The sequence below is a fragment of the Diorhabda sublineata genome, chromosome 1 (assembly GCF_026230105.1).
Source record: "Diorhabda sublineata isolate icDioSubl1.1 chromosome 1, icDioSubl1.1, whole genome shotgun sequence".
Lineage (NCBI taxonomy): Eukaryota > Metazoa > Arthropoda > Insecta > Coleoptera > Chrysomelidae > Diorhabda > Diorhabda sublineata.
In genome coordinates this window covers 33,097,991-33,109,879 of record NC_079474.1, presented here as the reverse complement: position 1 = coordinate 33,109,879, position 11,889 = coordinate 33,097,991, and the positions used below count along the sequence as shown (strand labels likewise).

Here is an 11,889-nt window from a genome sequence, read left to right as displayed (position 1 = left end):
CTACTCATACCAAATAATCGAGATAGATACCTCTTACATCTGTCTAAAAAAATGATTATTGAAATCTGTATAAGGTATTCCAAATTCCAGTTAGTTAACCTCATTTACGCTATTTTTGTTGATAATAACGTGGGTAGTAGAGTAATATATTAAAATGAATAGTATCGGAGAAGCTTGCAACGACTTAAAAAAAGAGTACGATGCATGTTTTAATACATGGTTTTCGGAACATTTTTTGAGAGGTAGTACTAACGATTCCATGTGTGCCCCCTTATTCAAAGTTTATCAACAATGTGTAAAGGTTAGTTTCTCTAATAGTTTTAAAACTGGATCAAATTATAATTCATTTATTTTTTTTTCAGAAAGCAATGAAAGATCAAAAAATAGATCTCCAGGAAGTTAGTGCTGATGTATTAGGTGGAAGTAAAGAAAAGAAGATAGAAAATTCTTAATTTATTTTTATACATAATTGATGAATCTCATTCAAATACCACATTGTGCATATACGAAGTACCAACTACATATCCACAATAAAGATGAACAAGCTATTTGTTACATTTACACTACTTTTAGAATAAGTAGCAATTGTTCAATAAGACACGAGAATTATGTCGACTGCCAGTGTCTTATAAAATTGTTAACACAATTAACACTTCTACTGACCAAAAAATGAAGTTAGTGACAATACAAATAAAATGCAGAGTAGATCTTGTGTTTTATATATTATAAATATGTGAACTAATGTATTGTGAGAAATAAATGAAAGTTTGTATATATGGAGTATTCTTAAATTTTATAAAGAATATTCTAGACTAGGGTTTTGGAACCTTTTTAGCTGGCAAAAATCTGCCATGTTATTACTAGTAAACTTCAACTTTTAGACCATCAGAATTAAAAAATTCGTAATGCAAGCATCATTTTTACAAATGAAGACTCTTTGATTGAATAACTTCACACTAACTACGTTTCCATTTGGAGAGAAAATGAATTATGTTGAATATATCCTTTCACATCATTTGACATGTTTACAATTTGTCTTCTAACAATCTTGTTTGATAGTGGCACTGAATATATGTTTTACTGCCTTTTTGTATAGCATAAAAGAAACAAGCTAATTAATTCCTTTCAATTTTTTTAGTATGTAGATTCGGGTGAGTACCCTCAAAATACCGAGGCCATTTAACTGGAACCATCAAACTGTTGACAAGGACTCGCACGCAAATTATATACTGAGCTTTACCCTCATTTACCGCAGGGTACTACAACTAATCGAAAGCTTGCAAAGTTTTCGCACCGTAAATCTGCCTCATTCAGCCATCCTCCTTCATTATTAATTTTCAGCGGGAGCTTTCCTTGTTGTGAAAGTGATCTTCAATGATCCCAACTTCAGCCAACCATCCAATTGTGGAAAATCTTTAGTTTAGGTCAGTAAACTAAGTTTAATACCCCATTATTGTACTGTAAAAGTTCTGATCCCCTATAATTACTATTTTTCTATACTTTTGGGGGAGGTATTTATCTCTTGGGCTTATCCTGTATTTGACTCTTCTATACTTTTGGTACTTTAAGTCCCTTGTCTCCACTTTATAATCAAAATAAAAAAATGAAAGTTTTTATTAAAAATTTTATTCACACTTTATTTAGTCATAATTCTTCATATTCTATCGGTTCTTCTTTAATCTTGGATTTTTTCTTCTTTTTCTTCACTTTAGGTGTATTTGGTATATTCACATCTTGTTCAGATCTACAAGATTAAAACAAATCAAATAGTCATTTGAATAAAAAAATATAAGGCATGTATGTATGACTTACATCAATTTACCACGAATATAAGGTAAAACTGATGCCAGATTTATATAGGTTATCTGAAATGTTACATTGTCGCCAATTTTAATAGAATTCTCTGTATTTTCCTCGTCTTCTTCCATTTTGATCGGTATGGAAACATTAAATGCTTCATACACTAGAACACCAATATGATCACGGCTTTTTCTATTTACCATACCATTCATTATTTTTCCTATTTCAGGTTTAAATATATAGAAGTTGGCTTGAATATCGAAGTGTATGAAACAAGAATCTTCATGTATAACTCCTCCATCTGTTAACAATTTTATATTTTGGTAGCCTAAAAGAATACCATTAAACCTAAAAGTGCATGGAAATCATTAAAACACATGTTGCTAATTATGTTTGGAATCTAATTAAATTAATATATGAATAAAAAACTTACGTCTTATTATATTTAGCTATTTTAGAATTCAAGAGTCCTTTAACTGATTCTGTAAAATTATTTAATTGATGTGGATATATAGCTAAATGTTGAATCGTGGTATGTACTTCTACTCCCGAGTTTTCTTGTTTAACTAATTTTTTCAAGAGTTTTGTATTGAAAGTAACACGCGCATTTGATGTTTTTTGCATTTTTCCATCAATATATATTAATATAATTTAAACATATTTATTAACCTAAAATCCATGGAAATATCGAACCAGGGTTCACATAATATTGACAGATAAACATACAACTTAAGTTCTAAGCAAGGAGATATCCACAGAACTAATCCATGTCAAAGAATAATTTTTTCAAGTAGTTTTTACATGTTTTGGATAAAAACGTAAATTTGAAAATTTACTAGTGGTTCTGAGATAACAGTATTCAAATAATTAGAATATCCTACAATAATAAAATTTAAATTTGAGCGTATCTTATAAATGATGTTATTTCAGTAGTTCGGATTTCAGAACCTTGGTCGACATCAATTTAGTTAGAATAAATAACATAGCTTACAAACCATTCTCAGAAAAATTTTCAAGCAGTGAAAATATAAAACTTATATCAAAATTTATAAGTGCTTCAAGCATCAAATTAAAATCCTTGAACTTGGTCAGTACTTGTTGTTATACAATCTAAAATTAGGTTGGCTTTCACTTTTTTATGTAAGTTGTCAGTACTGCTGTAAGTGGATGTATCAAGTAGGTGTGACAGCTACTATAGAATTCTGTTGTACACTAAAAATAAATTGGATATAAAATCACTACTTTTATTTTATTACTATTAATAAGGTTAAACAACACTATAAGCAGGTCTACAGTGTAAATAGACCCATAAATAGATAGGAAGTTAGAATAGTCACTAAAAAATAGGCCAAATAGCTTTGGCAGCTGTGGTCTTCCGAACGTTAAAAAGAAGAAGAGGAAATAACATAGACTTGAACCATCGAAATCTAAAATGATCTGTGATGTATTGAATGTTAGCGGCATCTATCTTATAGACGGTTCACGCAAATGATTCAAGGTCAAATTGATTTTCGATTTAAAAAATTATATTAGTCTAAAAATCGATGTCACGTTGTTGAAAATGAAGCAAAAGTGAATAATTTGAATAATGTCTATAGTGCGTTGGTGTTGTGTTGAGATTTTTAAATCTTTATCTTCATAATAGTATATGAAATTGAAAATAATTACTTGTTTTGAGGTTGTAGTACGAAATTACATTTAAATCTGTAACGATTTTATGTGGTATCTGAAGTTTGTAGTTGAGGTTAATAGTCCTAGATGGCGTAAATACAATAGAAAAACTAAGCTCGAATTCGTACGCGCTTAATCAGTTTCAAGCGTCTACTGTTAGATATTTTCTATAAATCAAGTTAGATCAAATAAAAGTAGACAGTTTTCTTTATTGATGACAGCATTATATATTTACATATCGTAGAATAATTTATTTATTGCACTAAAACATTTATTCAATGTAAATATCTTCAACCGGATAAGCAGTCTCTATGAACTTTTGGTAGAACCTTTGGAATGCACGACTAAAACAGAAAATTATTTAACAAAAACTATTATATAGAAATACGTTATTATATATAAACAAAGCCATTTATTAACACCCACCCGACCGCTTCAGCTACAGGCCTCGTGGAGTCTTGACCTCTAAAAACGTGGCAAGCGAATCTTTGCAACGTCGGATGTTTGGTTATAAAACCTAAATAGCGATGGTCGCGGGGGTGAAATGCGCAGAATGATACGTTCTTTAACGAATAAAAGTAATCTATACACGGTTCGTTTTGCTAAAACAAAAAATTAATATTTTCAAAAAAATATTTTGTAATAATCATCTGTGGAAATTATGAGACATATCAGTGTTTGATTATTACTTGGAGGAGCCTTCTTGCATCGAAATAATGATTACTTTCTTGAAGTTTAAATATTTTATTAATGTATAAAGAAAAATATGCTTGCTACATTACATATCATTTTCAGTGACAACTTAGACAACTGACATATGACGTACATCAAAACTCAGATTATTCTCATTTGAGACCGGGTCCTTTAGCATGTTTTGGTCAACTCAGCTTGAAAGTGAGGTTAAGGACATGACGTTGTCAGATCTTGTCACCAAAATAAGCAAATAAGTACGCAATACTAAATTATTGAAAACAGTCATTCAACTAAAAATCGATAAATGTATAAATAAATTACGTACATTTCGTTTTCTTCTATCCACCATCCTAAGGCCCTGATCGGAGACTTCTAAAGTGCAGGGATGAAGTTCCGGTTCATTTCCTGTATTTCCAATAACCCTTCTAACAGCTTGACATACCACAGATGTGCCCTTATGGGCCAGCGTTTCCACCGACCCAATATAACCTACGAAATTACGAATTATAAATGATGGGAATTTCTAATTATACGACGTCGTTCGGGATTAACAGAATTACAAATATATTCAATTTGCACGCTAAAAATAAGGAGTTTTCTTCAACTTTTACTTTTCAGACCTTTTTCTACAAAAAGGAAAACGAAAAAATAATGAATTTATATAAATAATTCAGAATCGCTTTCTATTTGATGATACAAGTATGCAAAATATACCATAAATTCCATTTCTTATATCTATTTTCATATAGGTGAATGTCTTATTGTATCTTATAGTTACATTGTGGGCGCCCAGGGAGCCGTTGACCAAATAGGCCTTCAGATAGGTCCGTCGTGCCTCACTTGACATTTCCAAAGTGCGATGTCCTTTGAGAAGCCGATCAGGCGCGTTAGCTTGATCACTTTTATGCTCAAAGTGTGCTGGTCACTCACAGATGACGCGGTCTGCGATTTTGTCCTCCTCTAAGCCCCAGCGGCATTTCGGATCGTCCGTGATGCCCACAGTGTGGAGATAGCGTCCTTCGCACCTTTTTAGTTATGAGTGCATCATCCCAGGTGTCTTTATCTATCTCTGCGGAGCCTGTCTTGTAATCGCAATGTTAAGAAACCCGACAGCAACACTTTTAGCTACACCAAGGATAGGGCCCATCAGTGGTTCGTCTATCCAATTCTGGCGAGTGAATGCGCTATATCGTTGCCTTTGTTGCCCGAGTGACCGTGCACCCAAACGTACTGGATCTTGCAGCCAGCACTCCCCAGATTTTGTAGGACTTTTTGGTCGTTATGGCTTCTATGACAGCTCTGCTATTAAGATTACTGTGCTCCTGTGGCGTAGATTGAGTATCGCACGTCCGCATTCCATTACAGCGAATACTCCGGCTTGGGAAACGGTAGCGTGAAATTGTTTCGCTTATTTTGGGGCTTCCTCCGCAGAAGCCTTCTTTGGTCCACCTATAACCGTCTGTGTACCATTAATAACTGCTCCAGCTCAGTGATGTGTGCCTCCAGACCCTTATTGTTACAGGTCGTATTTGTCATCTGGATACTGTCCATCGAAATGATTGCGACCAGATTTTTGCATGGCCAGTTGATCCAGTCTGTATACTATCCCCATTGCTTCGAATTGTATCGCTAGATTCAAGGATAGGAGGTCCAGTAGGCCCTAGTTGAGGCCGTACACATGGACCTGGTGATACTGAGACACGCGAGGCGATGGACTCTGTCCACTCGCACTCTTGTTATTGTTTTCTCCGTACAGGGCCACCACTCGACGGCTCCGTAAATGAGAAGAAGTTTAACCATTGAGGTATAAATCCAGTGGAGGATCCGATGCGTAACCCAAGGCCTTCTGCATGCCCAGAGGACGCAGTTGACCTTTTTTGATATTTTACGGCTCTATAGTACGTAAGATTAAATCTTGGAGGTTTTTATTCATTAATTTGAAATTGTTTATACAAAAGTAAAATGATTTTTTAATGAATGTCTAACACTTACCTAAAAGATATCGCTCCCTACGGCCATGTTCACAAGAAGAATCCCAATCACTATAATCACAGTCAACAGCATATGCAGATGGGAAAATTCCCATTCTACTCGTCCTCAAGTTGACTCCTAATATTTGAATAATATTTAAAACTAATAATCATCAACAATTTCCAAAGTTTTTTTTTCAAATGTGAAGTTAAGACTTGATTAAAGTGATTAAAAATACAAAAAACGATAAATAAACAGTCAAATACGAGTATTTTGTGGGTTATAAAAAAGTATGAAGAGTGAGGACTTTCTACATAATGGAAATATTTTTCAAAGAAGACAGATTGAGTTACTACCCAAAAAACTGCGCATATTTAGTAAAAATTAATCTAAATAGTCTATAGGTTATAATTTGATGACTGAAAAAGTTTGTAGTCAAGAAAATGTAAGTATGAAAAAGTGAAAAAGTTATTTTTTAAAAAGTTTTTACATTTACATATGAAATTTTTGTTAGGTAATAGTAATTCATATGGTTGACAGACAGATATTTCAAAAATTTAAATCATATTTCTACTTTGAAATGCAAAACTAGTAAATCTCGCATATTTTATAAAACATTCATTTTTGAAGTACATATTTGATTATAGTAAGTCCGGATCTGTAGTAAGTCACTTCGAATTGATTGATAGATGTCACTAGTCGCCAATTACTCATACTGTATAGATCGACACCTAATTTACTTATTCTAAAGTTGATGATAACTATGTTAAATAGTGCAATTACTTATTTACCTTCACACCAAAGATCATCAGCTTCTTTCTGTACATAAATTGGGTCTCCTATTTCAATTTCTATTTCATCTTCGTGCCTCGGAATGAATTTATGCAGCGCCCTATGCGTCGCTTCTAGCATATCTACATCGTTGTAAGCTACACCCCCAATTACAGAAGGTGAAATACCCAAAATTGGAGACATTGATTTCGGTCCGTCGGTTCCACTAGGTGAATGTGCAGTGCTGTGGCCGCTATCGGCGTCCGTTAATAATCTAAAATACATATTTGTATTTATATCGATAATATTAACGAAGGTAGTATTACCTGTCCGATTCTGGCGAATCGTCCCATAAATAACCACATTTTAATACTAGGATTGAACTTGGTCCACTGTTGTTACCAGTTAGTTCATCAGCTAGGGATATATCCCTTGATAAATGCAATTGAGCGTTATTATACATTGTAACTACAGATGCTGGAACAAATAAAGGTTTTTATTTCTCCACTGAATAGTATCTATGGATTAATTTGTTACAAGAATTTTCATAAATATGCACTACTCGCCCCTATGTTATATTAACAGAGCTGCATGCAAACACGTGATCGAATTTGAATATGGCGGCAACGGCAAACATTCTTTTAATCTTTTGAAAGTCAAAAATTATGTTTTTATTGGGAATAACAGATTATACTTCAATACAAGCTCAAGTTTCCTCATTGTATTTCATTATTCAGTGTAGTATTATCATTATATTATAAATAACAATGTTACATAAGGACAGATAAAACTGGGCGAAAAATGGCTGATAAACAGTGTTCTATATTTTGGATATATAAATACTAAATTATGAACACTTTGAATGTATTAGAAATTTTATTTCGTTATTCTTATGGATAATACAAGCTTTAAAATAGATAACTAATATTTTTTATAATACCCTTTATTACCCTTTTTATCCATAAAATTCAAAATAATTCTATATATTTACCTTATTTTAGTTTGTTGATTACTACTTTTAAACTATGATTAGTTAAAAGAGAAATTAAAGCATTTTCCTTTTTTTTTTCATTGCATTGATAAATAATGAAAAACAGGAAGAGTTTCCTTGATAATGCAATATTTATATCACGATATTATATCCAGTAGCCAATTAAGACGGCCATTATTAAGTAAGTCATATATTAAAAACTAGATGGCGTACGCTTAAATTCTTAAATTATATTCTAAAAATAAAATATAAGGCATTATAACGATATAAAGCCGAAAAATAAATTATTCATATTGCTATAGGAGTATTTATGAGGATAATGTATACATTGTATTTCCTCAATGACCATATATATATATATATATATATTTGTGAATACAATCACGGGAATAAGTAATAGATTCATAAAGTGACATGTAGATGGTGTATGGTATGGTGAAACTTGCTTTTTCATACTATAATTACACAAAATAAAAAAAAAGTCAAAATAAATAGATGATATGAAAATAGTTATAATGATTCTGTCTCACACTTACAAAATAAAAAAAAAGCTATACACACTAATTCTATTTCATCATTTCAAAACAAGATGGCGCATTGTAAACTTTTTTATTTGCTTTCACACTAATTAATGAGAATCAAATTTTTGTTTCCTTTTTTTGAAATACCTTGAAACAAAAAAATAAGGTTACGTAGATTAAAAATAATTCTAAAGAAATAGTGCTAATTGAATTAGTCATTGGAAATAATTATTAAAGTAGATTCATGTACTCCCTCTGTTGTATATTTCCGAAGCAAGACATACAGGGTGATTGATTAGTGTGATAAAGTTCAGTGGCTCTTTTGTCCTTTGAAATATTATAGCCAAATCACAATTAATTGTTAAATGATTACAAAATAAGTATTTCGGTTGAACTTTTCGATACTTATATAAAATACAGGGTGATTCAATTGAAAAAACCGAGAAAATAATATAAATTTTTTTCATTCAACCTATATTATATTTAATTGATATAAAGAAATAAATAATTTTACAGGATTTTAAGTACTATTCGAATGCTTTGGCTGCAACAGATCTTAACATTCTTAAATTTATTTTATATTGTACAGGGTCTTAAAATTGTTACGATTTTTATGGAAGATTGGTTTTTTAAATATCCCTTAGAACATATCACAGGGTGTTTCATTTATTTATTTACTTCGATAGATTCGTGACTAAAATGTAAAACTTACACTTTTTATTTTTTGGAATTTCCGGAAGTTTTCTACGTCTTCTTTCACCTTTCCAAGGTAGGGAAGGCGAAGCACCAATAGATATAGCGTTTTCTTTTTTACTACCAAATGATGAGGGTCCACTATTACTTTCCAAACCATCGTTTATATCACAGTAATTGTCCAAATCGCTCTTGGAAGACGTGGGAGAGTCTTCATCGACCGTGACGTCGTGAACAAGTCTATAATAAACAATTAAAACATAAAAAATCGTATTATTATCATTTGTACGAGTTTACAGTTTTAGAAGTGTTGATTTTTGTAATAAAAAATTTTTGGATAAAAATTTCATGATCTACATCAATTAATATTTTCCCGGTATATCGGATAAAGGTCAACACAAATTCCATGATTATATATTTTGCTGGGAAATACAATTTTTCAAATGATAGTTGTCAAATTTTGAGCTAGTTCTCTCCAATAGTTGGTATTTTTTTAAACAATGAAAAAAGTATTTAGTTTGCAAACCCACGTAAAAGCCCGCAAAAGTTTGGATTGTAAAGTATTATAATGAGACTTAACAGAAATTCCAACGACATGTCAATACTTTTCCAATATGGCTTGGGACGTATCAGGCATACCAACGACCGGTGAAAATTTCACAAATATGGCTCCAGACTTATCAGGAATCAACGATCTATCGAAATCTATTTTATATGGCGTGGGACTTATCAAGCATTCTAAAGACCCGTCAATACTTTTCCAATATGACTTGGGACGTATCAGGCATCCCAATAACCCGGGAAAATTTTACAAATATGGCCTGGAACGTATCAGGCAATCCAACGACCCGTGAAAACTTTCCGAATATAGCACGAGATTTATCAGGCATTATCATCGATCTATCGAAATCTATTTTATATGGCGTGGGACTTATCAAGCATTCTAAAGACCCGTCAATACTTTTCCAATATGACTTGGGACGTATCAGGCATCCCAATAACCCGGGAAAATTTTACAAATATGGCCTGGAACGTATCAGGCAATCCAACGACCCGTGAAAACTTTCCGAATATAGCACGAGATTTATCAGGCATTATCATCGATCTATCGAAATCTATTTTATATGGCGTGGGACTTATCAAGCATTCTAAAGACCTGTCAATACTTTTCCAATATGACTTGGGACGTATCAGGCATCCCAATAACCCGGGAAAATTTTACAAATATGGCCTGGAACGTATCAGGCATTCCAACGACCCGTGAAAACTTTTCGAATATGACACGAGACTTATCAGGCATTATCATCGATCTATCGAAATCTATTTTATATGGCGTGGGACTTATCAAGCATTCTAAAGACCTGTCAATACTTTTCCAATATGACTTGGGCCGTATCAGGCATCCCAATAACCCGGAAAAATTTTACAAATATGGCCTGGAACGTATCAGGCAATCCAACTACCCGTGAAAACTTTCCGAATATAGCACGAGACTTATCAGGCATTATCATCGATCTATCGAAATCTATTTTATATGGCGTGGGACTTATCAAGCATTCTAAAGACCTGTCAATACTTTTCCAATATGACTTGGGCCGTATCAGGCATCCCAATAACCCGGAAAAATTTTACAAATATGGCCTGGAACGTATCAGGCAATCCAACGACCCGTGAAAACTTTCCGAATATAGCATGAGACTTATCAGGCATTATCATCGATCTATCGAAATCTATTTTATATGGCGTGGGACTAATCAAGAATTCTAAAGACCTGTCAATACTTTTCCAATATGACTTGGGACGTATCAGGCATCCCAATAACCCGGGAAAATTTTACAAATATGACCTGGGACGTATCAAGCATCCCGTGAAAATTTCGCAAACAGTTATTTCAAAAAACTATTATAAAACTTGATATAAACAGAGGTTCCTACTACTTTTAAGTTTTAAACCTATTTTTAAAGTTATTTTATCCTAACTCTGTTTATTACGTAAATAAACATTTAATTTATTATTATTTTCATTATTGAATCCTTTTGACAGACGTTTTTCAACTGGGTTATTAAAAATTTGTGCTTTGACTGTAATTTAATGAATTCCAAGCGTAAAAATCATCCTTATTTACATATTTACAATTAAGATGTATAGATATTTTTTATCATCTTTTGGCAATTTTTAACAAACTTTTAATTTTAGTTATTTTCAAATTTCGATTATATTTCTGACAATAACTGTATAAAATCAATTTTAATTTTTATTCTGATAACATGATTGATAAAAATAACCAGAGCTTTGAGGTATTATAAAAGAAATTGGACATATAGATTTATATAAACATATAAAAGGCGAAAAACACTTTTTTTTATAAATTTGCATAAATTCCAAGCACGATAATCGTCCATTCTCAAAGATTTTAGCCCACGACTAAAATCCACAATTTTAATCATAATTTTTCACCATATTAAGACCATTTCAAACAAAATTCGTAATATAGAGTTTACTAAAATGAATATAAACACGTAAAAGATGAAAAACCCAGTAGCTACAAACTAAATTAGACTTACTCACTTATCTGCATGGGGTAACTAATAAATTTTACGTGAATATTAAGTGAAAGTTCAATAAAATCTCAATGAAAATATAAAATATTTATTATTATTGTACTTACGAATAGAATGGTGCAGTTGTTTTAGTGTGCGATGATATTTTCTCGAAACTATGTCTAAATTCTTCGAACTCCGTGTCCGCCATGTTTATTTTCACCCCCTTACTATTGAT

General features: G+C 32.1%; 3 protein-coding genes across 3 annotated transcripts; 1 reads left to right on the top strand and 2 right to left on the bottom strand.

Annotated features, from left to right (window-relative positions):
* The first annotated feature begins 78 nt into the window (after positions 1–78).
* Positions 79–751, top strand: LOC130445009 (TP53-regulated inhibitor of apoptosis 1-like). The gene is made up of 2 exons (XM_056780462.1): positions 79–301; positions 363–751. Exons 1-2 carry the CDS (start codon positions 155–157, stop codon positions 450–452), a joined length of 237 nt encoding a protein of 78 aa, XP_056636440.1. The 5' UTR covers positions 79–154; the 3' UTR covers positions 453–751.
* An 859-nt stretch (positions 752–1,610) lies between these two features.
* LOC130444938 (DNA-directed RNA polymerase I subunit RPA43) lies at positions 1,611–2,524 on the bottom strand. Its single transcript, XM_056780331.1, has 3 exons — positions 2,234–2,524; positions 1,813–2,148; positions 1,611–1,744 (listed from the first exon to the last, which is right to left on the bottom strand). The coding sequence occupies exons 1-3, from the start codon at positions 2,422–2,424 to the stop codon at positions 1,645–1,647; spliced, it is 627 nt and encodes a 208-aa protein (XP_056636309.1). The 5' UTR covers positions 2,425–2,524; the 3' UTR covers positions 1,611–1,644.
* Positions 2,525–3,660: 1,136 nt separating this feature from the next.
* LOC130442157 (JNK-interacting protein 1) lies at positions 3,661–11,889 on the bottom strand. The gene is made up of 8 exons (XM_056776243.1): positions 11,780–11,889; positions 9,131–9,351; positions 7,233–7,383; positions 6,927–7,180; positions 6,157–6,273; positions 4,490–4,653; positions 3,898–4,073; positions 3,661–3,815 (listed from the first exon to the last, which is right to left on the bottom strand). The coding sequence occupies exons 1-8, from the start codon at positions 11,860–11,862 to the stop codon at positions 3,743–3,745; spliced, it is 1,239 nt and encodes a 412-aa protein (XP_056632221.1). The 5' UTR covers positions 11,863–11,889; the 3' UTR covers positions 3,661–3,742.